We start from the raw sequence: 26,778 nt of genomic DNA, 5'->3' as shown, positions 1-26,778 counted from the left end.
CATAATTAGGCAGATTTACTAAATTTACTCAGAGAAGCAGTTTTGCTCAAAAATACTTACCAATTTTATTCACTCATAACCTTTCTACTTCCTCCCATCCTAGTAAATAAATATAGAGGTTCCCCGTACCATCAACCCAAATTCCCATCAGTAGAATTCCATGGTATCAAAAGTCCAGAACTCAGATCAATTAAAAAGTACACATATGGGCCAGGTGCAGCGGCTTACACCTCTAATCCCAGAACTTTGGGAGGCTGAGGCAAGAGGACTGCCTAAGCTCAGTAGTTCAAGACCAATCTGGAAAACATAGCGAGACCTCATCTCTCCTAAAAATCAAAAAAATTAGCTGGGCATAGTGGCGTGTGCCAATAGTCCCAGCTGCTTGGGAGGCTGAGGTAGGAGAATCACTTGAGTCCAGGAGGTCAAGTCTTCAATGAGCTATGATTGTGCAACAGCTTGGGCAACAGGAGGAAGAATTTAAAAAGTACACATATGGCTGGGCAGGGTGGCTTGCACCTGTAATCTCAGCTCTCAGGTGGCTGAGGCAGGAGGACTGCTTGAGCCTAAGAGTTTAAGACCTGCCTGGGCAGCACAGCGAGACCATATCTCAAAACAAACAAAATGTATGCATTGACAAACATGGTCAACAAACATCTGAATGCCTACCATGTGTCAGATACTGCTCTAAACTCTGTCCCTAAAGCAATTAACAGTAAACAAAAGGATCTGGCTTTCAAGGAGATTATATTCTAATTAAAGTATTTATGATGAAAAACAGGCTGATGTGACAGAACATGACTTGGTAGTAAGGAAGGCCTTTGAGAAGACTTTTAAGCAACCATCCAAATGACAAGGAGCCAGCCATGTGAAGACTGGAGGTGGGAATAAGACAGCATTCCAGACAGAGGCAAATGAGTATGGCGTATCTGAGGGAAAGTATAGCAAGCACAGGAAGGAATGGTAAATGAAGGGAGATAAGCTTTCTATGGGAGCTTTATAAGCCAAGATAAAGAATTTGCAGCTGGGCACAGTGGCTCACACCTGTAATCCCAGCACTTTGGGAGGTTGAGGCGGGTGGATCACCTGAGGTCATGAGTTTAAGACCAGCCTGGCCAACATGGCGAAACTCGTCTCTACTAAAAAAATTCAAAAATTAGCCAGGTGTGGTGGTGGGCACCTGTAATCCCAGCTACTCAGGAGGCTGAGGCAGGAGAACTGCTTGAACCCGGGAGGTGGAGATTGCAGTGAGCCGAGATTATGCCACTGCACTCCAGCCTGGGCGACAGAGTGAGACTACGTATCAAAAATAATAATAATAATAATAATTTAGATTTTATTCTGTGTGTTGGAAAGCCAATGGAAGAATAAGAACTATAAACTAAGATTTTTTTTAACATCTCATATTATCTAAGCAAGAGCTTCCTATGTTATGCATCTTGAGATACAAACTCCTTAGCCTTCACCCTTTAGTTACCTTTGCCATAAAATAGCTTTGTCCAAGCCCCTTAGAGGGTATAATAAGTAGAAATTTAGCAGAGCACCCCATGATTTCCACAGGTGGCAACTCATTGCTCCCTCATAGATGAGGTAACTACAACCAAGGAAGTACTCCACCACCCAGGTTATCTACTCCAGCAGCAAAGTTCAGAGAATGCCAATGCTCATCAAAGTTAAGGAACCCTTGGAGTTGTCAGGAGTTTATATAGTAGCTACTTAAGAAGCTTAATATAGCCAGGTGCAGTGGCTCACGCCTATAATCCCAGCACTTTGGGAGGCTGAGACGGGCGGATCACGAGGTCAGGAGATCGAGACCATCCTGGCTAACATGGTGAAACCCTGTCTCTACTAAAAATACAAAAAATTAGCCGGGCGTGGTGGTGGGCGCCTGTAGTCCCAGCTACTCGGGAGGCTGAGGCAGGAGAATGGTGTGAACCTGGGAGGTGGAGCTTGCAGTGAGCTGAGATTGCACCACTGCACTCCAGCCTGGGTGACAGAGCAAGACTCCATCTCAAAAAAAAAAAAAAAAGGAAGCAGCAGCTTAATATATAGTCTGAAGTCTGGGTATCTAAGCAGGCATAGTCCCAGGTGGTGGCCCTGAAACTCTGACTTTATATATATCAAATACTTCCATCCTTTTAGGCTTATGTGCCTTTTTGCTGGCATTCAAGCTAGCCACAGAATGACTGACTGAAGAAAAAGAAGAGTTGCAAGAGAAGGCTAGACAAATAGACAAGATCAAGCATGGTGGTTCACACTTGTAATCCCAGCACTTTGGGAGGCTGAGGCAGGAAGATCACTTGAGGCCCAGGAGTTTGAACAAAGCCTGGTCAACATAGTGAGACCCCCGTCTCTACAAAAGATAATTTTAAAAATTAGCCAGGCATGATGGTGTGCACCTGTAGTCCCAGCTGCTGGGGGAAGACTGAGGCAGGAGGATCGCTTGAGCCTGGGAGGTCAAGGCTGCAGTGAGCTGTGACTGCACCACTGCAATCCAGCCTGGGCAACAGAGCAAAACTGTGTCTCCAAAAAAAAAAAAAAAAAAAAAAAAAGGTTGTTTCAGATGCCAGATGCTGAGACATCTAAGTGGAAACATGAAATAGAAAGTCTTTTTCAGAATAAAAAATATTCAAGTGGGGACCAGAGCTCTCTCTGATTAAAATGTAATAGGCCGGGCACGTAATACCAGCACTTTGGGAGACCCAGGCGGGAGGATCACTTGAGCCCAGGAGTTTAAGACCAGCCTGGACAACACAGTGAGACCTCATCTCTATTAAAAAATAAAAAATTAAAAAAAAAGTACTATTAAAGCTCTAGTGCTTAATATAGAGCCAAATTTAATCACAGGATTACACAGAAAAACATAAAATTTCTACTTTTAATACATTTCTGGTCTAAGAAAAGGTGAAATAGCCCAAACAATTATACATACACTGATTATATTTCAGGGCCTCTTTTGGCACTCTGAAACTGATTAAACCTAGAACAAAGAGCAACGCAGGGCTGACAGGAAGGAAATGATCTGCCCCTGTTGGGGCTTTCTAGGATTCATTTTTTTTTTTTTTTTTTTTTGAGACGGAGTTTCGCTCTTGTTGCCCAGGCTGGAGTGCAATGGCTCAATCTTAGCTCATTGCAACCTCCGCCTGCCAGGTTCAAGCGATTCTCCTGCCTCAGCCTCCAAAGCAGCTGGAGTTATAGGCATGTGCCTATATGTAGCAATTTTGCTACATAATCCTACCAAACCCCACTGAAACCTTTCTTTCTTTCTTTTTTTTTTTTTTTTTTGAGACAGGGTCTGGTTCTGTCACCCAGGCTGGAGAATAGTGGCACAATCTCAGGTCACTGCAACCACCTCTACCTCCTGGGCTCAAGCCATCCTCCCACCTCAGCCTCCCAAGTGGCTGGGACTACAGGTGCGTGCCACCACATCCAGGAAATTTTTGTATTTTTTTCTGGTAGAGACAAGCTTTTGCCATGTTGCCCAAGTTGGTCTTGTACTCCTGGGCTCAAGAGATCCACTTACCTAGGCCTACCAAAGTGGTGGAATTACAGGCATGAGCCACCAGGCCCGGCCTAACAAACTTTACATGGGGGCAGAGGGGCACCAGTTGTTAGTATTTACCATGTGCCTGCACGTAAATGTCATTTCAATATCAATACCTATTCTGCGAAACAGGTATTACTGCCCTAATTTTTACACATAAAAAGAGAAGCGGCCGAACGTGGCAGCTCACGCCTGTAATCCCAGCACTTTGGAAGTCTCAGTCAAAAGGATCAACTGAGGTCAGGAGCCAGCTTGACAAACATGGTGAAACCCTGTCTCTACTAAAAATACAAAAATTAGCCAGGTGTGGTGGCGTATGCCTGTAATCCCAGCTACTCAGGAGGCTGAGGCAGGAGAATCACTGGAACCCGGGAGGCAGAGGTTGTAGTGAGCTGAGATCACGCCATTGCACTCCAGCCTGGGTGACAAGAGTGAAACTCCGTCTCAAAAAAAAAAAAAAAGACAGAAGCTCTGTGGAATTTAAAAATTTGCCCAAGGGTCACATTGCAAAACCTGGACAGGAGAAATTATTTCAGTATTCAAATCTCAAAGTCTAGATTGAACAAAACCTTGTGTTATAGTCATAATATTACAAATATAAAATAAATCAATGTACTACTTCCTGAAAACTGAAGTCCAATAGTAAATTAAACAAAAAATAAAAAACTATACATTATAAACTGGAAGAAAAAGGACCAGAAAAATGTCAGTCTCATCTGACACCTGGGCTACTATGAGAGGCCTCTAAATAACTGTTTTTACTATCACTTCTCCAATCCAACCCCTCACAGCCACCAGAATTATTTTCCTAAAATAGATGTGATCATGTCATTAGTTAAATGATTCTTTATTGCCTGAAAAATGAAGTTTAAACTCTTATGAGGCATTTTACCTTGCTTAGTATGCAGCTATAACTTATCCTTCCAGCCTTCTACTAAAACAAATCTTACCAAAGCTCTATATTCTAGGCACCCTTAGTTATTTGCTGTTCCTCACATGGGCCATGTACTTTCATTCCTCTAAACATGCTGCTCCCTCTACTCAGAATGATCCTTTTTTCTTTTATACCCATTAAAATTCTATTTCTTGAGAGACAAACGTCCCCCTTCTCTTTGATTGAAGGCTTCTTTAATCCTAAGAAGTTGAATTATTTCCACCTCCATGCTTCCAGAGTATTTCCATATTTACGTATGGCTCCATCAGCTTTTCATTTTGTCTTACTAGTTTTTACTCGTTTAACTCACGCTGTAAGCCTCTGGATTGCACAGATATAGCCAATCTTTACAATTTCTGGAGCACTCTGGGATTTAATCTGAGAGGTATTTAATACATACGTTGAACCAAATGATTATTAGTCATGGTAGAAAACAAAAGTTTCCCTGCTTTCTAGTCTCTGTCTCTCTGCTTTATTATAATCACTTGCTGGCTATCTCACTCTCCCATGCATGTGCTCGCTCTCTCACACATACCCACACACTAATGCAAATAGTTTTCATGGCTTAAACTAATGTTCCTCTGATCCTTCTGTTCTGAAGGTCAGTGCTTTGAACTGATTTCAGTTCTTCAGTGTATCTCTCTCATACAACATAAACATTTTACAATACAAATACAAAAGAAGAATGGATCCGTAGCTTATCCAGCCTACTTTGGATAAGCTACAGAGAACAAGGTACAACAAAAAACAGTGCCAAAACTAAATAAATAAGCAGAATAATGAACCAGGTAAGAGATCAATCCAGTTGAGCAACAGCTACCTCGAAGAACTCTGCCCTGCCTGTGGAGAACTAAACTCTAAATCACAAGTATAAAATTCTTAGTTTGCTGGACTGTTAAAGGAATAAAAAAAAACCATAAGTATAAGGGATCTTTTTGGTCCCTGAACAATCAGAGCTAAATATACGCACTGTAATAAATTTGGGAAATGCAGTACTATTTAATTACGATTAATAATAACCAAAATCAAGATGACATTTCTTTCTTAATTTGGAGTAAAGACGAGAATATAAGAAATTTCTAGCAAATACCAAAGTTTCCTTATTTTGCCCAATGCTAGCATACAACAGATATCAAATAAAAAACACAGATGAGCCAACACCCCGGTGGAGAAGCTGAGGTCAACATCAGATTTCAAATATTTAAATGGATACAAAACTATTTCAGCAATGCAGACAATTAAGTGTGTTGTTGTGGGTGATGGTGCTGTTGGTAAAACAACACAACAAATTTCCATCGGAATATGTACCAACTAACTGTTTTTGACAACTATGCAATAACAGTTATGACTGGTGGAGAACCATATACTCTTGGACTTTTTGATACTGCAGAGCAAGAGGATTATGAGGGATTATGACTGCTGAGTTATCCACAAACAGATGTATTATTCCTAGTCTATTTTTCAGTGGTCTCTCCATCTCTCCATTTTCATTTGAAAATGTGAAAGAAAAGTGGGTGCCACTGTCCAAAGACTCCTTTGTTGCTTGTTGGGACCCAAATTGATCTCAAAGATGACCCCTCTACTATTGAGAAACTTGCCAAGAACAAACAGAAGCCTATCACTCCAGAGACTGCTGAAAAGCTGGCCCATGACCTGAAGACCGTCAAGTATATGGCGTGTTCTGCACTCACAAAGGAAGGCCTAAAGAATGTATTTGACGAAGCAATATTGGCTGCCCTGGAACCTCCAGAACCGAAGAAGAGCCGCATACGTGTGCTGCTAGGAACATCTCTCCAGAGCCCTTTTTGCATAGCTGGTGTCGGCATCATACTAAAACAAATGTTTAAGTCAAATTAAAGCTTAAAAATTAAAATTCGTTTTTGCCATAATGACAAACGCACTGCACCTACCCACATGCACTCATGTGAGACAAGGTCCATAGCTGTGCGCTGCCCCCCCCCCATATCCCTAGCCCAGTACTAGTTAATTTTGAGTAATTGTACATTGTCAGAAAAGTGATTGGTACTAGTTTGTTTTGTTGTTTCAAGATATATATACACATTTTTAAAGCAAGGCATGCTTGTGGATGACTCTGTAACAGACTAATTGGAATTGTTGAAGCTGCTCCCTGATTCCACTCTGGGACATCTTAGTGGGTTTTTTTTCCCCCTCCTCTTTTTTAGGGGGGAGTGCGTGTGAGGTTTGTTTTTCAGTCTTTTTTTTTTTTTTTTTTTTTAATTCATTAACCAGTGGATGGCCCTTAAGGTGAGGAGGACCAATTGATTCCACAGTCTACTTCCTAGATCTAGTTGAGAAAACATGTTCCCCATCTGGGGCTTTTAGGAAGGAGTACAGTAAATGCCTCATTTAATAACATACTCCTTTTAGAAAGTTAGTTCCCTTTTACTCCACCCTTGAGTAGATCCAGTATTTGATGAAACTTGTGAAAGTAGGTGGAGGCTGTCTTACCCCTCCTCTTTTCTAGGAGACACTATATGTGACTGTGACTTTCAAGGACATTTGTTTGCCATTTGCTGATTTTTTTGGAAAGTTAATTTCTTAACTTCTTCCACTAATAAATGAAGAAAAGTACTGCACCTTTGAAACAGAACAAATAGGTTCAGCTTGTAATTAAAAAAAAAATTTCCCAGTCAAAAAAAAGAAAAAAAGAAGACACAGATGAGTATAATAGCTGAGGTTATATAAAGGCATAATTAAATGGGAAACAGGTAAATAAAGACAAGGAAGGACATAAGAAAACAGACTTACATCCAAGGTAAAGACCCTGGCTAAATGATAAGAAGAAATGAAGAGCTGATTCAAAACATCCAAGACCAGCCTGGGCAACACAATGAGAACGTGTCTTTATAAAAAATTTAAAAATTGGCTGGGAACAATGCTCATGCCTGTAATTCGAGAACTTTGGGAGGCCGAGGTGGGCGAATCACTTGAGGTCAGGAGTTTGAGACCAGCCTGGACAACATGGTAAAGCCTCATCTCTACTAAAAATACAAAAAGTGAGCCAGGCACAGTGGTGTATGCCTGTAATCCCAGCTACTGGGGAGGCTGAGGCATGAGAATCGCTTGAACCTGGGAGGCAGAGGTTGCAGTGAGCCAAGATCAAGTCACTGCACTCCAACCTGGGTGACAGAGCAAGACTCTGTTTCAATAAATAAATAAATAAGTAGGTAAGGGGGTGGGCATGGTAGGCAGAGATTGCAGTCAACTGAGATCGCGCCACTGCACTCCAGCTTGGGCGACCGAACGAGACTGTCTCAAAAAAAAAAAAAAAAAAAAAAATTTTTTTCTCTTTCTAACTTTCTAAAACACAAACCTAACCACTCTTTGATACAAACACTAATTACTTCCCATCTCCATCTCCCTTAGCAATAAATTTTTTTTTAAGGCACACCTGAAAGACACAGCCATTCCCATTCTCAGGGCTCCCCTATTATAGGAGCTTTCATGGGTATTAGGGCAAGTTTTGTGTACTCTCTTCTTTCATGTGTCTTGCTCATGCTGTCTCCTCAAAGGGTCCTTTTCTACTTTCCTGCATTTAAACAGCAGCAATCCTAGGTCAGGGAAAGTGGCTCAGGCCTATAATTCCAACACTTATGGAAAGGCTGGGAGCATCACTTGAGGCCAGGAGTTCAAGACCATCCTGGGCAACATAGCAAGACCTTGTCTCTACAAAAAAAATTTTTTGACCGGGCGCGGTGGCTCACGCCTATAATTCCAGCACTTTGGGAGGCTGAGGTGGGCAGATCACGAGGTCAGGAGATCGAGACCATCTTGGCCAACATGATAAAATTCCGTCTCTACTAAAAATACAAAAATCAGCTGGGCTTGGTGGCATGTGCCTGTAATCCCAGCTACTCAGGAGGCTGACGCAGAAGAATTGCTTGAACCAGGGAGTCAGAGGTTGCAGTGAGCCAAGATTGCGCCACTGCACTCCAGCCTGGCAACAGAGCGAGACTCCGCCTTAAAAAAAAAAAAACACACACACACAATTTTTTTTAATTAGTCAAGTGTGGTGGGTGGTACACGCCTGTAGTCCTAGCCACTACAGAGGATAAGGCTTCAGCCCAGGAGGTTAAGGCTGCAGTGAGCCGTGATTGTGCCACTGGAGTGTAGGGGTGCGATCTTGGCTCACTGTAACCTCCGTCTCCCAGGTTCAAGTGATTCTCCTGCCTCAGCCTCCCAAGTAGCTGGGATTACAGGTCCGTGCGACCACACCTGGCTAATTTTTGTATTTTTTAGTAGAAACAGGATTTCACCATGTTGGCCAGGCTGTCCTGAACTCCTGACCTCGGATGATCTGCCCACCTCAGCCTCCCAAAGTGCTGGGATTACAGGCGTGAGCCACCATGCCCGGCCAACCCTATCTCTTAAAATAAATAAATAAATAGCAGCAATCCTTCAAACACCACCTTCTTTCCCAGTGACTCTAGTCAAATACTGATCTCTTTTTCCTGACCAGTTATCCCTTCTTGCCATTACAATACATGGTGACATTTGTTTATTTTTATTTTATTTATTTATTTTTTTGAGACAGTTTCACTGTTGTTGCCCAGGTTGGAGTGTAATGGCACGATCTCAGCTCACCGCAATCTCCGCCTCCCGGGTTCAAGCGATTCTCCTGCCTCAGCCCCCCAAGTAGCTGGAATTACAGGCATGTGCCACCATGCCCGGCTAATTTTGTATTTTTACTAGAGACAGGGTTTCTCCATGTTGCTCAGGCTGGTCTCGAACTCCCAACCTCAGGTGATCCGCCCGCCTCGGACTCCCAAAGTGCTGGGATTACAGGTGAGAGCCACCACGCCCAGCCTGACATTTATTTTTTACACTTGCATATTTATTCCTTCCTTGATTCTAGAAAGCCACTGAGGCAGCTTACAATAAAACAAATACTATAACTGACCCATTAAGAGATTAAAACCCACGACGTCATTAAGGAGATTTGTGCAAAATACTTAGTTCTAAGCATTCTAGCATCAAAACTAAAGAAGTAACTCAATGAATTATGAAGGGCATTTGATTCTATTAAACTTGGCACTTCTGTCTTTTATCTTATGTTCTCTGTTTCATATCTAATAATATGTTTGCTGAACTATTATCCATTATTCATGGTGTGTTTGTTTTTTGCCCTATACTTGAGCATTCTCAGAATATTTAGACCCAATTAGCAAGCAATGAATAAAAAAAAGAAAAAGAAAGAGAAAAAAATTTATGAAAAAGAGAATATTTAAGGCCAGGCACGGTGGCTCACGCCTGTAATCCCAGCACTTTGGGAGGCAGAGGCGGGTCGATCACCTGAGGTCAGGAGTTCAAGACCAGCCTGACCAACATGGTGAAAACCTGTTTTTACTAAAAATACAAAAATTAGCCAGGCATAGTGGCAGGTGCCTGTAATTCCAGCTATCTGGGAGGCTGAGGCAGGAGAATTGCTTGAATCCGGGAGGCGGAGGTTGCGGTGAGCCGAGATCACGCCATTGCACTCCAGCCTGGGCAATGAAAGGGAAAATCTGTCTCAAAAAAAAAAGAAAAAGAATATTTTAGACCCAAGATTTTAAAAATCTGAGATGGGGCTGAGTGAGGTGGCTCACACCTCTAATACAAGCAGTTTAGGAGGCTGAGGTGGGTGGATCACCTGAGCCCAGGAGTTTGAGACCAGCCTGGGCAACAGGGCAAAACGCCATCCCTATAAAAAATACAAAAATTAGCCGGGTGTGGTGGCGCACACCTGTAGTTCCAGCTACTCAGGAAGCTGAGGTGGCAGGCTCACCTGACCCCGGGAGATCAAGGTTGCAGTGAGCCATGATCACGCTACTGCACACCAGCCCGGACGACAGGGTGAGACCCCATCTCAAAAAGAAAAAATCTGAGATGGCTACAGATTATGACTTTTTGAGGTGCAATTAGTGTTTATCATCACAGTAAAAAAAAAAAAAAAATTCAATAATGATGATAGCAAATAAGACAGTTTATGCAAAGAAAAAAACTATTAATCATTGTCTCTGAGAATAATTTACTATTATCTTAAATCAGTAAAAAATAAAATGTATATTATTTATGTAATCTGAAAAAGTACAGAATGTTTTAAAAGACTGTTCTAATAAAAGCTTTCAACTTTAAGCTGTCAAAAAGAAGTCATAAGAATTCTGGTCTGATATAAGTCAGCTACTCAAGCTAGATTGAGGATGGAGGGTGGGGAAAAAAAATTGGAATCTGGCCTTAACTAAGAAATAGTAATATCTTTCTTTAAGAAACAGATACTGCTAAGGAAAGATACCAGAGTTAGTGGAGGAAATCCAAAAAAATTCTATGATGTGGTTACCTTAAGACAGTATTATTTTTATATTCAATCGCCTTTAGGTTTGGAGGCAAATAATAATGATAAGATATGATCTGTGACCTAACCTATTCATAATCCAGAAGAGGCTATAAGCCAGGCATAGTTGAAACTAAAATACAGGGGATGATAATTGTTCTATAATCAATAAATGCTATCAAATTAAAGGGAGAGAGACTGAGGTTTTCATTGTGTGACAGAAATACATACACGTCTGAGGAAAATCCAGTGACTCATTCTAGCTAGTACAAATGGTTCACATATAAAGACTGACAGGCCGGGTGGGGTGGCTCACGCCTGTAATCCCTGCACTTTGGGAGGCCGAGGTGGGTGGATCACGAGGTCAAGAGTTCAAGACCAGCCTGGTCAAGATGGTGAAACCTCATCTCTATTAAAAATGCAAAAATTAGCCAGGCGTGGTGGCGGGCGCCTGTAACCCCAGCTACTTGGGAGGCTGAGGCAGAGAACTGCTTGAACCTGGGAGGCAGAGGTTGCAGTGAGCCAAGATTGCACCACTGCACTCCAGCCTGGGCGACAGAGATTCTGTCTCAAAAAAAAAACAAACAAAAAAAACAAAAAACCTACAAAGAGACCATATGTAGACAGAGGGTGAAGGGTCTTAGCTCATACTAAAGAAACTCTATACCATAGTCTAAGAGAAGTACCTAAGGTGTTTGAGCAGGAATGAAACATATTGGATGGCATATTAAGAACATTAATCTGAAAGTGATACATGAAATGATTAGAGGAAGAAATAAAGACAGAGATATTAATTAACAATAGCGACAGAGGTATTAATTTATAATAGCAAACAAAGGACGTGAACAGACATTTCTCCAAAAAAGATACAAAAATGACCGATAAGCACATGAAAAGACAATATCATTAGCCATCAGAGGAGTACAAGCCAAAACCACAATAGGGAGCTGGGTAGGGTGGTGCATGCCTGTAGTCTCAGCTACTCAGAAGGCTGAGGTGGGCAGGATCACTTCAGCCCAGAAGTTAGAGATTGCACTCAGCCATGACTGCACCACTACACTCCAGCCTGGGTGACAGAGCAGACTGTCAGCTGGTTTCAAAAAGAAAAAAAAATCAAAATTAAATAGATAAAACATACGTGCGCGCGGGCACAGAGTAAAATACTACTTCACACCCACTAGAATGGCTATCATAAAAAAGATAATCACTGGCAAGAATGTAGAGAAATCGGAATCCTCATATATTGCTAGTGGGAATGCAAAACGGTGCAGCTGCTTTGAAAAATAATTTGGGCCCGCGCAGTGGCTCACTCCTGTAACCCCAGCACATTGGTAGGCCGAGGCAGGTGGATCACCTGAGGTCAGGAGTTCGAGACCAGCCTGGCCAACGTGGTAAAACCCTGTCTTTACTAAAAATACAAAAATTAGCTACACATGGTTGTGCGTGCCTGTAGTCCCAGCTACTCAGAAGACTGAGGCATGAGAATCACTTGAACCCGGGAGGTGGAGGTTGCAGTGAGCTGAGATCACACCACTGCACTCCAACCTAGGCAACACAGCAAAACTCTGTCTCAAAAAAAAAAAAAAAAAAGAAAAAGAAAAAGAAAAAAATTATAATAATTTGGAATTCCTCAAAATGCTAATAAACATCGATTCCATATAACCTAGGAATTTTACTCTTAGGTATATACCCAAGAAAACTGAAACCATACATTCTCACAAAAACTTGTACACAAATGTTTATAGCATTTTTCATAAAATCCAAAAAGTAGAAACAACCCAAACATCCCTCAACTGAAGAATGGATTTTTAAAATTTGGTATACTCATACAATAAAATATTATTTAGCAAAAAAAGGAATTAAGTAATTATACATGCTACAACATGGATGAACCTTGAAAACAGTCTGCCCAAAGAAGACACAAAAGGCCACACACTGTACAATTCCATTTATATGCGAGATCCAGAATAGGCAAATCTAGAGACAGAAAGATCAGGAGTTGCCTGGGTTTGTGGGTGGATGGGTTAAATGGAGAGTGACTGCTAATGAGTACAGGGCTTCTTTTTGGAAGGACGAAAATATTTTAAAGTTGATTGTGGTGATGGTTGCAGAACTCTGTGAATGTACTTTTGGGGTTCAGAAACTGATATCCCAAAATATGGTGCTTTGACTTGCTGAACTAAGTAAGTCTCTCAAGGTCTCTCTGACCCCTGTAGCTCCCCTCCCTCAATCTTCTTTCTCTCAAAGTACAGCATGAAGTTGTTTTCTGAAGTTCTCTTATCTGCCTTAGTCCAGATCCACTAAAGAAGAAAACAATTACAATTACCTTTGTTCCCTTCCCTGAGTTTTCAATAACTAAACTTATATAGCAGGAATATAAAAACTGAAGTCTTTTTTTTTTTTTTTTTGAGGTGGAGTCTCGCTCTGTCGCCCAGGCTGGAGTGCAATGGCATGATCTCGGCTCACTGCAACCTCTGCCTCCTAGGTTCAAGTGATTCTCCTGCCTCAGCCTCCCAAGTAGCTGGGATTACAGGTGTGCACCACCATGCACAGCTAATTTTTTTTTTTTTAGTAGAGACGGGGTTTCACCATGTTGGCCAGGCTGATCTCAAACTCCTGATCTCAGGTGATCTGCCCATCTCGACCTCCCAAAATGCTGGGATTACAGGTGTGAGCCACCGTGCCTGACTGACTGAAGTCTTTTAACAGACCTGGACCTGGAGAGACTTTTGTCATAAACCACTATCTATTCTGTGGGCCAAACAGACTTTGTCCCAGACCACTGTACATTCTTCGAGCCCTCTGAATTCCCCTAAAAATCATTTACCATCCCTCTAAAATCATCCACACTTCCCCATCTCCCTTTCCCCTATGAAGAAGACTATATAACCATTTTGTACCCCATTGCATGATGGGGTAATCATTCTGTGATCCATCCCACCCCTACCCATGCATGCTACTAAGATGTACGCCTTTTCTCCTATTTATCTGCCTTTTGTCAGGCCCTAGGGGGAGGATCATTTAAGCCCAGGCGTTCGAAACCAGCCTGGGCAATATAGTGAGACCCCATCTCTACAAAAAACGGCAGAATTTGCTGGGCATGGTGGTGCACGACTGTAGTCACCACAGCAGGAGGTTGCATGATTGTGTCACTGTTATAAGTAAATAAATAAATGGGTAACCTGTAGAGGATATGAATTATATCTCAATAAACCTGTTAACACAATACCAAACAAACAAAATTAGCAACTACCCAGGTGCCCATGTTTAAGGAAAAAAAAAACTGTAAAATATCCAAGAATATTCTACAATAAAAATTACATATCTATATATCTTCATTCATTCATTCATTCAGCAAATATTAATTGAGCACCTGACATGTAACAGCCATTAAATATTTTGTTCTCTTAAGATTTTTTTTTTTTTTTTTTTAGACAGTCTCACCCTATCACCCAGGCTGGGGTGCAGTGGCGCAAACTCAGCTCACTGCAACCTCTACCTCCCAAGGTCAAGTGATTCTCACGCCTCAGCCTCCGGAGTAGCTGGGACAGCAGGCGTGCACCACCATGCCCAACTTATTTTGTATTCTCCATGTTGGCCTGGCTGGTCTCAAACTCCTGGCCTCAAGTGACCCGCCCACCTCAGCCTCCCCAAGTGCTGGGATTACAGGCATGGGCCACCATGCCTGGCCCTCTCAGGATTATTTTTTAATCATATGGGGAAAAACAAAGTAAAGCAGCCGATGTTTCTAAAACTTACCAGTGATCTGAAGCTGTGATTTCATGGTGAGGCTACCCATTGAACCAAGTTGTGATCCACTGTCAGACATATCACCAATAGGTTGGAAAACCTGAACATGGCAAAGGAGACACTGTAAACATCAAAAATTCCCATTAAAAACATATGTAAATAGTGCTAACCTGGCTATTTATTACTGAAGACCATGTAACAAAGGCCTTTACATTACTAAACACAATTTTCAATTCTAGTCTTTATCCTACCTAACTTATTGGCAAAATCTGACATGGCTGTTCATCCCCTCCTCCATGTTTTACTTTCTTCCCTTCAGTTCACAAGATATATTCTCCAGATTTGTGTCCTACCACACAGATTGTTCCTTCTCAGTATCCTCTGATGATTCCTTTTCTTTTCTCCATTATCTTAACGCTAACATATCCTAGAGCTTAGTTCTTGGTTCCCTCTTCTATCTACACTCATTCCCTTGAGGATATTACCCAGTCCCAAGTAGGAAGGACTATAAGTGGGTGCCACCATGCTCACCTAATTTTTTTAATTTTTGGTAGAGACAGGATCTCACTATATTGCCCAGGCTGGTTTCAAACTCCTGGGCTCAAGTGATCCTCCCACCCTGCCTTCCCAAAGTGCTGGATTACAGCGTGAGCCACCACACCTGACCAAATTACCCATTTAGAAGTCAATGCTTGTTAGTACTACAGGGGCCAAGAGAAGACTTCCCCTTTGCCCAGTGAAGGTTCAATGAAAATCGTCTGACAAAATGCAGGCAGATAAACTGGAGAAAAGGCATATATAACTGTTAGCATGCATGAGTTGGGGTGGGGTGGATCACAAAATGATCACCCCATCACGCAATGGGGTACAGATGATTATAACCTGGAGGATATTATCTATCGATAGCTTTAAATAGCATCTATATAACATGTCCCAAGCAACTTTATTTACTTTTTTTTTTTTTTTGAGAAAGATTCTCACTCTGTCACCTAAGCTGGGGTGTTCTGGAGCACCTCTCGTGCTGGGGGGTCCTTCTGCTTCAGCCTCCTGAGTAGCTGGGACCACTGGTGCACACCACCACTCCCCAACCAGGAGGTCAAGTCTGCAGTGAGCTATGATGACACCACTGTACTCCAGCCTGGGCAACAGAGGAAGACCCTACCTCAAAAAAGAAGAAATAAGATACAATAAAAAATAAAATCAAACTAAATGTACTTGGCACTTACTGTTTGCCAGGTACTATGGAAGAAGTACACAAATACAATGAGGCAAACAAAATGCCTTGAAACTGTAAACGCTGTCTTGAGTTTTTATGCAAATTTAGGTTTCTGTTTAAAAATTTAAATATAAAACAATTATGATGGCTTCTCAATTCTGCAAAAATGAAATAGAACAATAATTCCTACTGAGATGAACCCTACAAAATCCAACCTACTTCATTCTGTGCTTACATACAAAAATGCTCAAAGCTAAAATTTGGTCTCAACCATAAGGACTAGCTCATTTTCTTGGCATAATACATATATTTTTTCCTTTACCTTGTTTATTTAAATTACACTATTTCAGATGTTTTATAACCAAAATCTGCTAAAAGAACCCTCTTATTTTAAATATGAAAGGTAAACAGCATAAAGTCAACAGAAGTCATCCAGAATATATTAAGAAATGAGATGTAACCTAAAAGCCTTAACACCATATTGCACAAGATATTATTCTCATTCAAATGGCTTGTTATGAGAAGGGTCCTCAAAGACATCATTATCACACCATGTACAGTTATTACTTCCTCCTCAATATCCAAAAGCCCGATTGCCATAGAACGACAATATCAAAAAAAAGGGGCAGTGAGAAAAGTCCAATATCTGGCTGCTGATGTTCTGCATGATAAAGGTACTCATCTCCATCAACAGTCGCTCATCTCCACTAATAATTTATTGCAAGAAAATGCCCTTTCTAATAGTACAGTATAAATTATTCTAAATATAAATTAACATTAATTACAAAGTTGCAAAAAATTTTAAATCTCTACAAAAATTAAGTATATTTTAAAAACTAAAATTAACTTCATGTAGAAAAGATTAATGAAAGCACAGACTGCAAACATTTTTAAGAACAATGACTCTCCAGATAATTACAGAGAATCATTATGGTAGAATTGTGAGGTGCTCTGCCAAAAACATCCTAGTAACTTCAATAATTTATGTACATATACATACTAGTTTTACATAACTAAAATTCACCAAGCATTTTCAATTCTTGAAAAGAATAAAAATCACTATTTGTATAATATCAAAAAAATTAGAAATAACCTATATTACCAATTGGCATATTCATATATTAAATAAATCACATATTCATACCACAGAACAGATTACTATGCAGGTATCAAAATAAGTAACTTATTAATGACTGAAACTGAAAGATCCCAAGAACATCTTTAAAGCTGCAGAACAGCATGCATGAGTTGGGGTGGGGTAGATCACAAAATGATCACCCCATCAATATGTACAGTATGATATTATTTTTGCAAACTAAAACACTATATATTCCTATGGGTACAAATACTTGTAAATGAATGCAGAAAAAGTATACATTCCATTGAGGAGGAGGGCACCTGTGTACTCAAGTACGTGGTCATAGGGAACTGTAGTTTTGTATGTATTCTTTGAAGTTCTAAAAATAAAACATGTATCATTGTTGACTTGTACAATTTTAAAAACAGCATAAAACAGAGTAGAAAAAAATAGATAATCTACACTTCAAGTCCCATCTTCTCCCCTGAGCACCAGACTCTTAGTTCTGACTATTATTTACAACTGCATACATGGTTAAAATGAATAAATCTAGGCCGGGCGTGGTGACTCACTCCTGTAATCCCAGCACTCTGGGAGGCCAAGACGGGTGGATCACCTGAGGTCAGGAGTTCAACACCAGCCTGGCCAACATGTTGAAACCCCGTCTCTACTAAAAATACAAAAAATTAGCTGGGCGTGGTGGTGGATGCTTGTAATTCCAGTTACTCGGAAGTCTGAGGCAGGAGAATCGCTTGAACCCGGGAGGCAGTAAGCCAAGATTGGGCCATTGCACTCCAGCCTGGGCAACAGGAGCAAAACTCCATCACTAAAAAAAAAAAATAAAAGATTAAATCTAGGCTGGGCGCAGTGGCTCACGCCTGTAATCCCAGCACTTTGGGAGGCTGAGGTAGGTGGATCACCTGAGGTCAGGAGTTCGAGACCAGCCTGGCCAACATAGTGAAACCTCGTCTCTACTAAAAATACAAACATTAGCCAGGTATGGTGATACACGCTTGTAATCCCAGCTACTTGGGAGGCTGAGACGGGAGGATCGTTGAACCTGGAAGGCTGAGATTGCAGTGAACCAACATCGTGCCATTGCACTCCAGCCAGGGCAACGGAGCTAGACTTCATCTCAAAAAAAAAAAAAAAAAGATTATTCTTGTCAATTCTATACCATGTATTACAGAAGACATTATAGCATGGTAATTGGGTATGCCAACTGTACAGATCTAGATCAACATTCCTCAACTGTTACTCTGTGAACTTGAGCAAATTACTGAATTTCTCTAAGCCACACTTTCTTCATCCATAAATGTAGATAATCTATAATTTATAGTTTCATTTTAAAGACTGACAGAGTATCTGTAGAATTAAAGACAGTTGTAGGAAAACTGCCTGTTGCATGCAAGAGTGATGCCACCTTGAAGTGAAACCATCACGCTAACCAATTTTTTTTTTTTGAGACAGAGTCTCACTCTGTTGCCCTGGCTGGAGTGCAGTGGCACAGTCTTAGCTCACTGCAACCTCCACTTCCCAGGTTCAAGTGACTCTCCTGCCTTAGCCTCCCCAGTAGCTGGGACTACAGGCACTCACAACCACACCCAGCTAATTTTTTGATTTTTAGTAGAGATGGGGTTTCACCATGCTGGCCAGGCTGGTCTCAAACTCCTGACCTCAAATGATCCACCCACCCTGGCCTCCCAAAGTTCCTGGCCCTGACCAATGTTTGATTCCTGCATACCAAGGTGTTCTTCAGCAGAGTCTTTAAACAATGCCTGTAACATAGATAACCCCTTATAAAGATGCTTATCTAACCTCCCCAGTGGTCACGACTTTCAGTAATAAAGTCTGAAACATGACCACCTGCACATTACTCTAAAGGGATAATGTCCCTAACGGACACTTTTTAGTGGTTGTAGGGATCTACTATCTCATGGTCAACCAAGACATCACTTCTGTTCCTTTTTCTAAGAAACTGGATTTCTTAGTCTCTTTCCCATTTTCTTACGGTTAATCTTTTTCACCCTCAAGTGTTTCTCTTCTGTAGCATCTAGTCTGCAGTTCCTTTCCCACGAAGTCAAAATTAGTGACTAAAATCTGCATATTCTTACTGCATTGTTACTCACACAGAGAGCATGGCATCAATTTTTATAATTCTAATTACAGTTGGCTCTTCCCCAACAACTGGTTTGAACTGCACAGATCCACTTATATGCAGCCTTTTTTCAACCACACACAGATTGAGGCCAGGAGCAGTGGCTCACGTCCGTAATCCCAGTACTTTGGAAGGCTGAGTGGGGAGGGTTGCTTGAGCCCAGAAGGTTGAAAGCAGTGTGGGCAACATATTGAGACTTCACTTCTATTTAATTAAAAATTTTAAAAAAATAATAAAAAATAAAAATAAAAAACACCAATTGAAAATACAGTACTCATGGGATGTGAAACCCAAGTCTATGGGAAGGACTTTTCACATACGCAGGTTCCACAGGGCGTACTTCAGAGCATGCACTGATGTGGTTATATGTGGTGGTCCTAGAAGCAATCCCCACATATACCAAGGGATGACTGTATTTATATTATGGGTCTCTCTTACATTTTCATTTTAAGTTCTAGGACAGCAAAAGTGCTCTTATCTCCATCTCTTGTTTTCTCTTATAAGGGAACTAAAGTGAAACTTTATGAATTGTGTTTTCACTTGTTGCCTCTGTTATCTTCATAGACCTAAGAACAAAAAAACATTCTTTGTAACTTCACATTCATAATTAGAGACTCTTTTGAATAGGCTATTAGTGCTCTCATTTGGAGGAGAAATGTTAGACAGTGGTGAGTGTTTTGGATTGTAATAGATACTTTTATGCCTTTGTACGTCTCAGTAAGAAAGATGTCCCAAATACAAGTCCTTTTGAGGAGTAAGAGGAAACTTTGCCCTGAGTATCATAACTTTTTCGTTTATTGGTTGGACAGATATGTGAGAGCAAAATCCTGTCTCTACAGAAAATAAAAATAAATTAGCTGGATGTGGTGGTATGCGCCTGTTGTCCCAGTTAACTGGGAGGCTGAGGCACAAAGATCGCCAGAGACCAGCAGGTAGAGGCTGCAGTGAGCTGTGATAAGGCCACTGCAATCCATCTTGGGCGACAGAGCAAGACCTCGTCTCAGAAAAAAAGAAAGCAAAGCAAAGCAAAGCAAGCAAGCAAGATTTAAAAACAAACAAGCAAACAAACAAACAGCCTTCAGAAGACCAGCCTGGGCAATACAGTGAGACCCCCATCTCTACAAAAAATTTAAAAATTAGCCAGGTGCAGTGGTGCATGCCTATAGTCCCAGCTACATGGGAGGCCAAACTGGGAGGACCGCTTGAACTCAGGAAGTTGAGGCAGCAGTGAACCATGACTGCACCTCTGCATTCCAACCTGGGCAACACACTGAGACCGTGTCTCAAAAAAAAAAGCCTTCACAAGTACAGCGGTATGCAATCTATAGCTTTACTTAGCACTGTAAACCATTGTGACTGGAACCAATGAAGATACAGTTTGAATCTAAATCATGGCTGGGTGCTGTGGCACATGCCTGTAATCCCAGCACTTTGGGAGGCCAAGGCGGGTGGATCACAAGGTCAAGCAATTAAGACCATCCTGGCCAACATGGTGAAACCCTATCTCTACTAAAAATTCAAAAATCAGCCAGGCATGATGGCAGGTACCTGTAATCCCAGCTACTTGGGAGGATGAAGTAGGAGAACTGCTTGAACCCAGGAGGCGGAGGTTACAGTGAGCTAAGATCATGCCACTACACTCCAGTCTGGGTGACAGAGCGAGACTCCATCTCAAAAAAAAAAAAAAAAAAAAAAAAAAAATCTAGTAACAATATTTTAAAACTCTATTACCTATTAGTCTGTCAGATACAAAGAAACTCAAAACTGGGTCTTTTTTTTTTTTTGAGACAGGGTCTCGCTCTGTTGCCTATGCTAGAGTGCAGCAGTGTGATCGAGCTCACTGCAGCCTCAACCACCTGGGCTGAAACAATCCTCCTGCTTCAGCCTCCTGAGTAACTGAGACTAACAGCCACATACCACAGGCCCATCTAATTTTTTACAGGGAGATAGAGACAGGGTCTCACTATATTGCCCGGGCTAGTCTCGAACTCCTGGGCTCAAGTAAGTGGTCCTCCTGCCTTGGCCTCCCAAAGTGCTGGGATTACAAGGATAAGCCACTGTGCCCAGCTGGGTCAATACTTAGCACTTTATAAATCTTTTTTTTTTTTTTTTTTTTTGAGACAGACATTCACTCTGTCGCCCAGGCTGGAGTGCAGGGGCGCAATCTCCCCTCACGGCAACCTCCGCTTCCTGGGTTCAAGCAATTCTCCTGCCTCAGCCTCCCTAGTAGCTGGGATTACAGGCGTGCATGACATCTGGCTAATTTTTTTTGTCTCTTTAGTAGAGATGGGGTTTTGCCACGTTGGCTAGGCTGGTCTCGAATGCCTGACCTCAGGGGATCTGCCCGCCTCAGCATCCCAAAGTGCTGAGATTACAGGCATGAGCCATCACGCCCAGCCTATAAATCATTTATTTTGAGTAATGTTTACTACTACACAAGAAAAATGTGACAGACAGAATGCCCAATGTAGAAAGAAGGTGCTAAGACACTGCCAGAGGTAAAATTAACCTTAACATCTTCCTGAAAAGGCAGTAGAAACAAAATGTGGAAAGGGATAGACATACTTCAGAAGATTATTTCAGTAATATCTTATCTCTTAAGCACAAACATTTATAGCCTTATTTTAAATATGTATCTTATTTATAGAGAAATTATTAAACAGGATATTGTGAAATTTGCTTGGTTTATTTTCAGAAATAACACATCCAACATAATCAGATATTTTTACAGGCCACATCTATTGTGACTTAGAAAACCTTCAAGTAATTTAATATAGCCCTATATTTTCTTAAAAGAATCCACCAAAATGACATTTCAGAAGACACAAAAAAACTAAGGAGAAAAACTGCTTGTGGCAGAAAGTCCAGAGTTCAAAGAGCTAAAGTATATAGTGGTATTCAGAGAACTAAACCCTAACGAAGTCAAACTCTCAAACAATCTTACTATAAAATACAGAAGCATGTGTGGTAAATTAGAAATACATACCGAGTAGTATGTCTCCCTTGGACAGGGCCACTCTGTCATGTTCCCAAAAACACTACTCAAGTGAAAAACTAGATCCCATTATCTAGGGGCACAGTAGCAAAGACTAGCTAGAAGGAACACAGGAACATTTTTAGATCCCCTTCTCCACTAATAATCACAAAGGACCTTAGCCAGGTGTGGTGGCAGGCGCCTGTGATCCCAGCTACTTGGAGGCTGAGAACTGCTTGATCCCAGGAGGCAGTGACTGCCATGAGCTGAGATCGCACCACTGCACTACAGCCTGGGCGAGAGATCAAGACTCCATCTCAAAAACAAAAAACAAAAAACAAAGGAGCTGACTTTGGTGTATGGGCTACTGAAGGTATTGGCAGAAGGAATAAAAGTTTATTTAGGTTGGAGCCAAAGGTAAATACCCATTTCCGTAATTTAATTTCTCAGCAAAGCAAGTGGGAAGAAACCCAAAACCCCTCATGATAGGGAAAGCGGTTGCTTTCCTACTTACTAGGGAAAATTGACTTAATTGACTTAACAAGGAGGTAGAATATGAACCATTCTCTACCATATAACAGTGACACTTTGGTTCTGAATATCACACGATGATCTCAGAACACTAAAAGCTCCTTTCCCATTTTCCAACCAAACACATCAGTATGGATTCTAAAGCATATGCAAAAAAAAGGACAATTACACTGTTCAAAGAGAAAAAGAGGAAGCTACAACTTTCGAGGTTCAACAGTATGAATACAGAGTTTAAGGAAATTGGCACCAGGATCTAACTTTTAGCATTCATTTGCTGGTTTGAACTCTGTACCTAATATTCCAGAAGGTGATTTCTTCCCCTTTCTGACAAACAGCTTTCTGACAAACATTTCAAAATTAACTATTATTACAAGTTGTTTCTAGCTTTGACTACTGCTAGAGTTAAAAGCATTTGCCACAATAAATATAAATATTGTTGTACTACTGTAAGTATTGTTCTCTTGCAAACAATGTTTGTGTGAAATTATACATCTAATTATATATAATGTTGAATTTCCCGGCTCTAAGGAATCCTTGTTTTTGGCCAGAGGTGGTGCTTCATGCCTGTAATCCCAGCACTTTGCAAGGCCGAGGTGAGCGGATTACCTAAGGTCAGGAGTTCGAGACCAGCCTGGCCAACATGGTGACACCGTCTCTACTAAAAAAAAAAAAAAAAAAAAAGAACACACACACACACACACAATGGTGACACCCTCTCTCTACTAAAAAAAAAAAAAAGAACACACACACACACACACACACACACACACACACACAATTAGCTGGACGTGGTGGCATGCACCTACTGTAGTCCCAGCTCCTCGGCAGGCTGAGGCAGGAGAATGGCTTGAATCTCAGAGGCAGAGGTTACAGTGAGCTGAGATCACACCACTGCACTCCAGCCTGAGCGACAGTGAGACTTAGTCTTAAAAAAAAAAAAAATTCTTGTTTCTGACCATCTCTTAATATCTATACATTCTCAAACTATAAGACCCTAACAGCCAGGCGCGGTGGCTCACACCTGTAATCCCAACACTTCAGGAGGCCAAGGCAGGTGGATCACGACGTCAGGAGATCAAGACCAACCTGGCTAACACAGTGAAACCCCGCCTCTACTAAAAATACAAAAAAAATTAGCCAGGCGTGGTGGCGGGCGCCTGTAGTCCCACCTACTTGGGAGGCTGAGGCAGGAGAATGGCATAACTCAGGAGGCAGAGCTTGCAGTGAGCTGAGATTGCACCACTGCACTCCAGCCTGGGCGAGAGTGAGACTCCTCAAAAAAAAAAAAAAAAAAAAGACCCTAATATCCACCATGCCTCATCCTTCCAGCAAACTTTCCTCAGATCATTTCTAAACATTATTTAAGAATTAAAGGCAGCTGGGCACGGTGGCTCACGCCTGTAATCCCAGCACTTTGGGAAGCCAAGGCAGGTGGATCACAAGGTCAGGAGTTCAAGACCAGCCTGGCCAAGATGGTCAAACCCCGTCTCTACTAAAAATACAAAAATGAGCTGGACATGGTGGCACATGCCTGTAATCCCAGTTACTCAGGAGGCTGAGGAAGAGAACTGCTTGAACCTGGAAGGCGGAGGTTGCAGTGAGACAAGATCACGCCACTGCACTCCAGCCTGGGCGACAGAGCAAGACTCTACCTCAAAAAAAAAAAAAAAGAATTACAGGCCTCGGCTGGTCCAACTGCACTGGTATTTACAACTAACTGATCACAACCAGTTACAGATTTCTTTGTTCCTTCTCCACTCCCACTGCTTCACTTGACTTAAAAAAAAAAAAGAAAAAAAGAGGCCGGACACAGTGGCTCATGCCTGTAATCCGAGCACTTTGGGAGGCTGAGGCGGGTGGATCACCTGAGGTCAGGAGTTCGAGAGCAGCCTGACCAACATGAAGAAACCCCGTCTCTACTATAAATACAAAGTTAGCCGGGTGCAGTGGCGCATGCCTGTAATCCCAGATACTAGGGAGGCTGAGACAGAAGAATCCCTTGAACCCAGGAGGCAGAGGTTGCGATGAGCCGAGATTGTGCCACTGCACTCCAGCCTAGGCAACAAGAGTGAAAACTCCATCTCGAAAAAAAAAAAAAAAAAAAATTACAGACCAGTCCTGGTGGCTCATGCCTGTAATCCTGGCACTTTGGGAGGCTAAGGTTGAGAGGATCGCTTGAGCCTAGGAGTTCCGAGACCAACCTGGCCAACACAGTAAAACCCCATTTCTATTAAAAAAAAAAAAAAAATATATATATATATATATATATATATATATGTATCAGCCAGGCACAGTCACAGTGGCTCATGCCTGTAATCCCAGCACTTTGGGAGGCTGAGGCAGGCGGATCACCTGAGGTCAGGAGTTCGAGACCAGCCTGACCAACATGGAGAAACCCTGTCTCTACTGATAATACAAAATTAGCTGGGCGTGGTGGCGCATACCTGTAATCCCAGCTACTCCAGAGGCTGAGGCAGGAGAATTGCTTTAACCGAGGAGGCGGAGGTTGCAGTGAGCCAAGATTGCGCCATTGCACTCCAGCCTGAGCAACAAGAGCAAAACTCTGTCTCAAAAAAAAAAAAAAAAAAAAATTTATCAAGCCCAAGACTGGCATGGTGGCTCACGCCTGTAATCCCACCACCAGGACCTTGGGAGGTCAAGGTAGGAGGGTCACTTGAGACCAGGAGTTCAACACCAGCCTGGGCAACATAGCAAGACACTATCTCTACAAAAAATAAAAATAAATTACCCAGGCATGGTGGTATGCACCTGTGGTCCCAGCTACTCAGGAGACTGACACAGGAGCATCGCCAGAGCCCGAGAGGTCAAGACTATAGTGAGCCATGATCATGCCACTGAATTCCCGGCTGAGCAACAAAGTAGGACCCTGCCTGAAAAAGAATTTTAAAAAGGACTGGGCACGGTGGCTCATGGCTGTAATCCCAGCACTTTGGGAGCCCGAGGCAGGCGGATCACAAGGTCAGGAGTTTGAGACCAGCCTGACCAACATGGTGAAACTCCGTTTCTACTAAAAATACAAAAATTAGCCGGGCGTGGCGGTGCGTGCTTGTAATCCCAGCTACTCAGGAGGCTAAGGCAGGAGAATTGCTTGAAGCCGGGAGACAGAGGTTTCAGTGAACAGAGATCACGCCACTGCACTCCAGCCTGGGCTACAGGGCAAGACTCTGTCTCAAAATAATAATAATAATAATAATAAGAAGAAGAAGAAGAAGAAGAAGAATTATTGGCTGAGCGTGGTGGCTCACACCTATAATCCCAGCACTTTGAGAGGCCAAGGCAGGTGGATCACTTGTGGTCAGGAGTTCGAGACCAGCCTGGCCAACATGGTGAAACCCCATCTCTACTAAAAATACAAAAAAATTAGCTGGGCATGGTGGCAGGCGCCTGTAATTCCAGCCACTTGAGAGGCTGAGACAGGAGAATCACTTGAACCCAGGAGGCAGACGTTGCAGTATGCTGAGATCACGCCACTGCACTCCAGCCTGGGTGACAAGGCGAGACTCCATCTCAAGAAAAGAAGAAAGAATTATCAAGTAAACTGGAAGTCAATACTGAGTCACGGAGTAATATGTATATGCACTTTATTAACAAAATTCATGCATTTTCCTTAAAAGGAGCCAAAAAGCATTGTTATTCAGATTGTGTCAAAAACTTAGAATAAAATGACACAAATAAGAGTTTACATCCAAGAGCCCTCAATACTAGGAAGGAGAGAGGAACCAAATTACCACTTACCTATTAGGAAACAACTAGGATTATGAAAGCAAAGTCAAGTCTACATTCCAATTTGAGTCTGTAGATTTTCACCTTAGTATTCTATCCCAAGATTAGCCCCTCCGATTAAATTCAAAAAGAAACAGAACAGAAATATTATTCCAAAGAAGGCAAAATACCACAAACATCTTATTTGTTCTCACAGGTAAACAAATGGAAATCTAAGAAAGATTTATTGATTGCCCAGTAAGGCAAAGATTTTTGTAGATATGACACCAAACATATTATTCATTAAAGAAAACAATTGAGAAATTGAGTGTTTTGAGTTTTTCTTTCTTTTCTTTTTTTTTTTTTAGAGACAGGGACTTGCTCTGTTGACAGGGCTAGGGTACAGTGGTGTGATCATAGCTCACTACAGCCTGGAACTCCTGGGCTCAAGGGATCCTACTGCCTCACTCTCCCCCAAATAGCTGGGACTACATACAGGCACACACGCCGGGCGCGGTGGCTCACGTCTGTAATCTCAGCAC

At 41.8% G+C, this 26,778-nt stretch overlaps 1 protein-coding gene and 1 pseudogene across 4 annotated transcripts in view; one reads left to right on the top strand and one right to left on the bottom strand.

Annotated features, from left to right (window-relative positions):
- The window catches only part of ITCH (itchy E3 ubiquitin protein ligase), a 152,550-nt gene that overhangs the window by 108,308 nt on the left and 17,464 nt on the right, over nucleotides 1–26,778 (bottom strand). For 2 of the 4 annotated variants that reach the window (XR_010125157.1, XM_054466719.2), the window contains exon 3: nucleotides 14,566–14,656. The exons of 1 other annotated variant lie outside the window; for it this stretch is intronic. Coding sequence is in view for 2 of the 3 variants with exons in the window: in XM_054466719.2 (XP_054322694.1) it covers nucleotides 14,566–14,635 (70 nt within the window). In the remaining variant the exon portion in view is untranslated. Of the gene's footprint in view, nucleotides 1–14,565; nucleotides 14,678–26,778 lie in introns of all 4 variants that reach the window. One more of the 4 variants, XM_054466720.2, reaches the window with a different exon arrangement.
- LOC129022125 (cell division control protein 42 homolog) lies at nucleotides 5,682–6,332 on the top strand (annotated as a pseudogene).

This window comes from Pongo pygmaeus, chromosome 21 (assembly GCF_028885625.2).
Source record: "Pongo pygmaeus isolate AG05252 chromosome 21, NHGRI_mPonPyg2-v2.0_pri, whole genome shotgun sequence".
NCBI lineage: Eukaryota > Metazoa > Chordata > Mammalia > Primates > Hominidae > Pongo > Pongo pygmaeus.
Note: the sequence above shows the minus strand (reverse complement) of the source record. Positions and strands in the feature narration are given on the sequence as shown.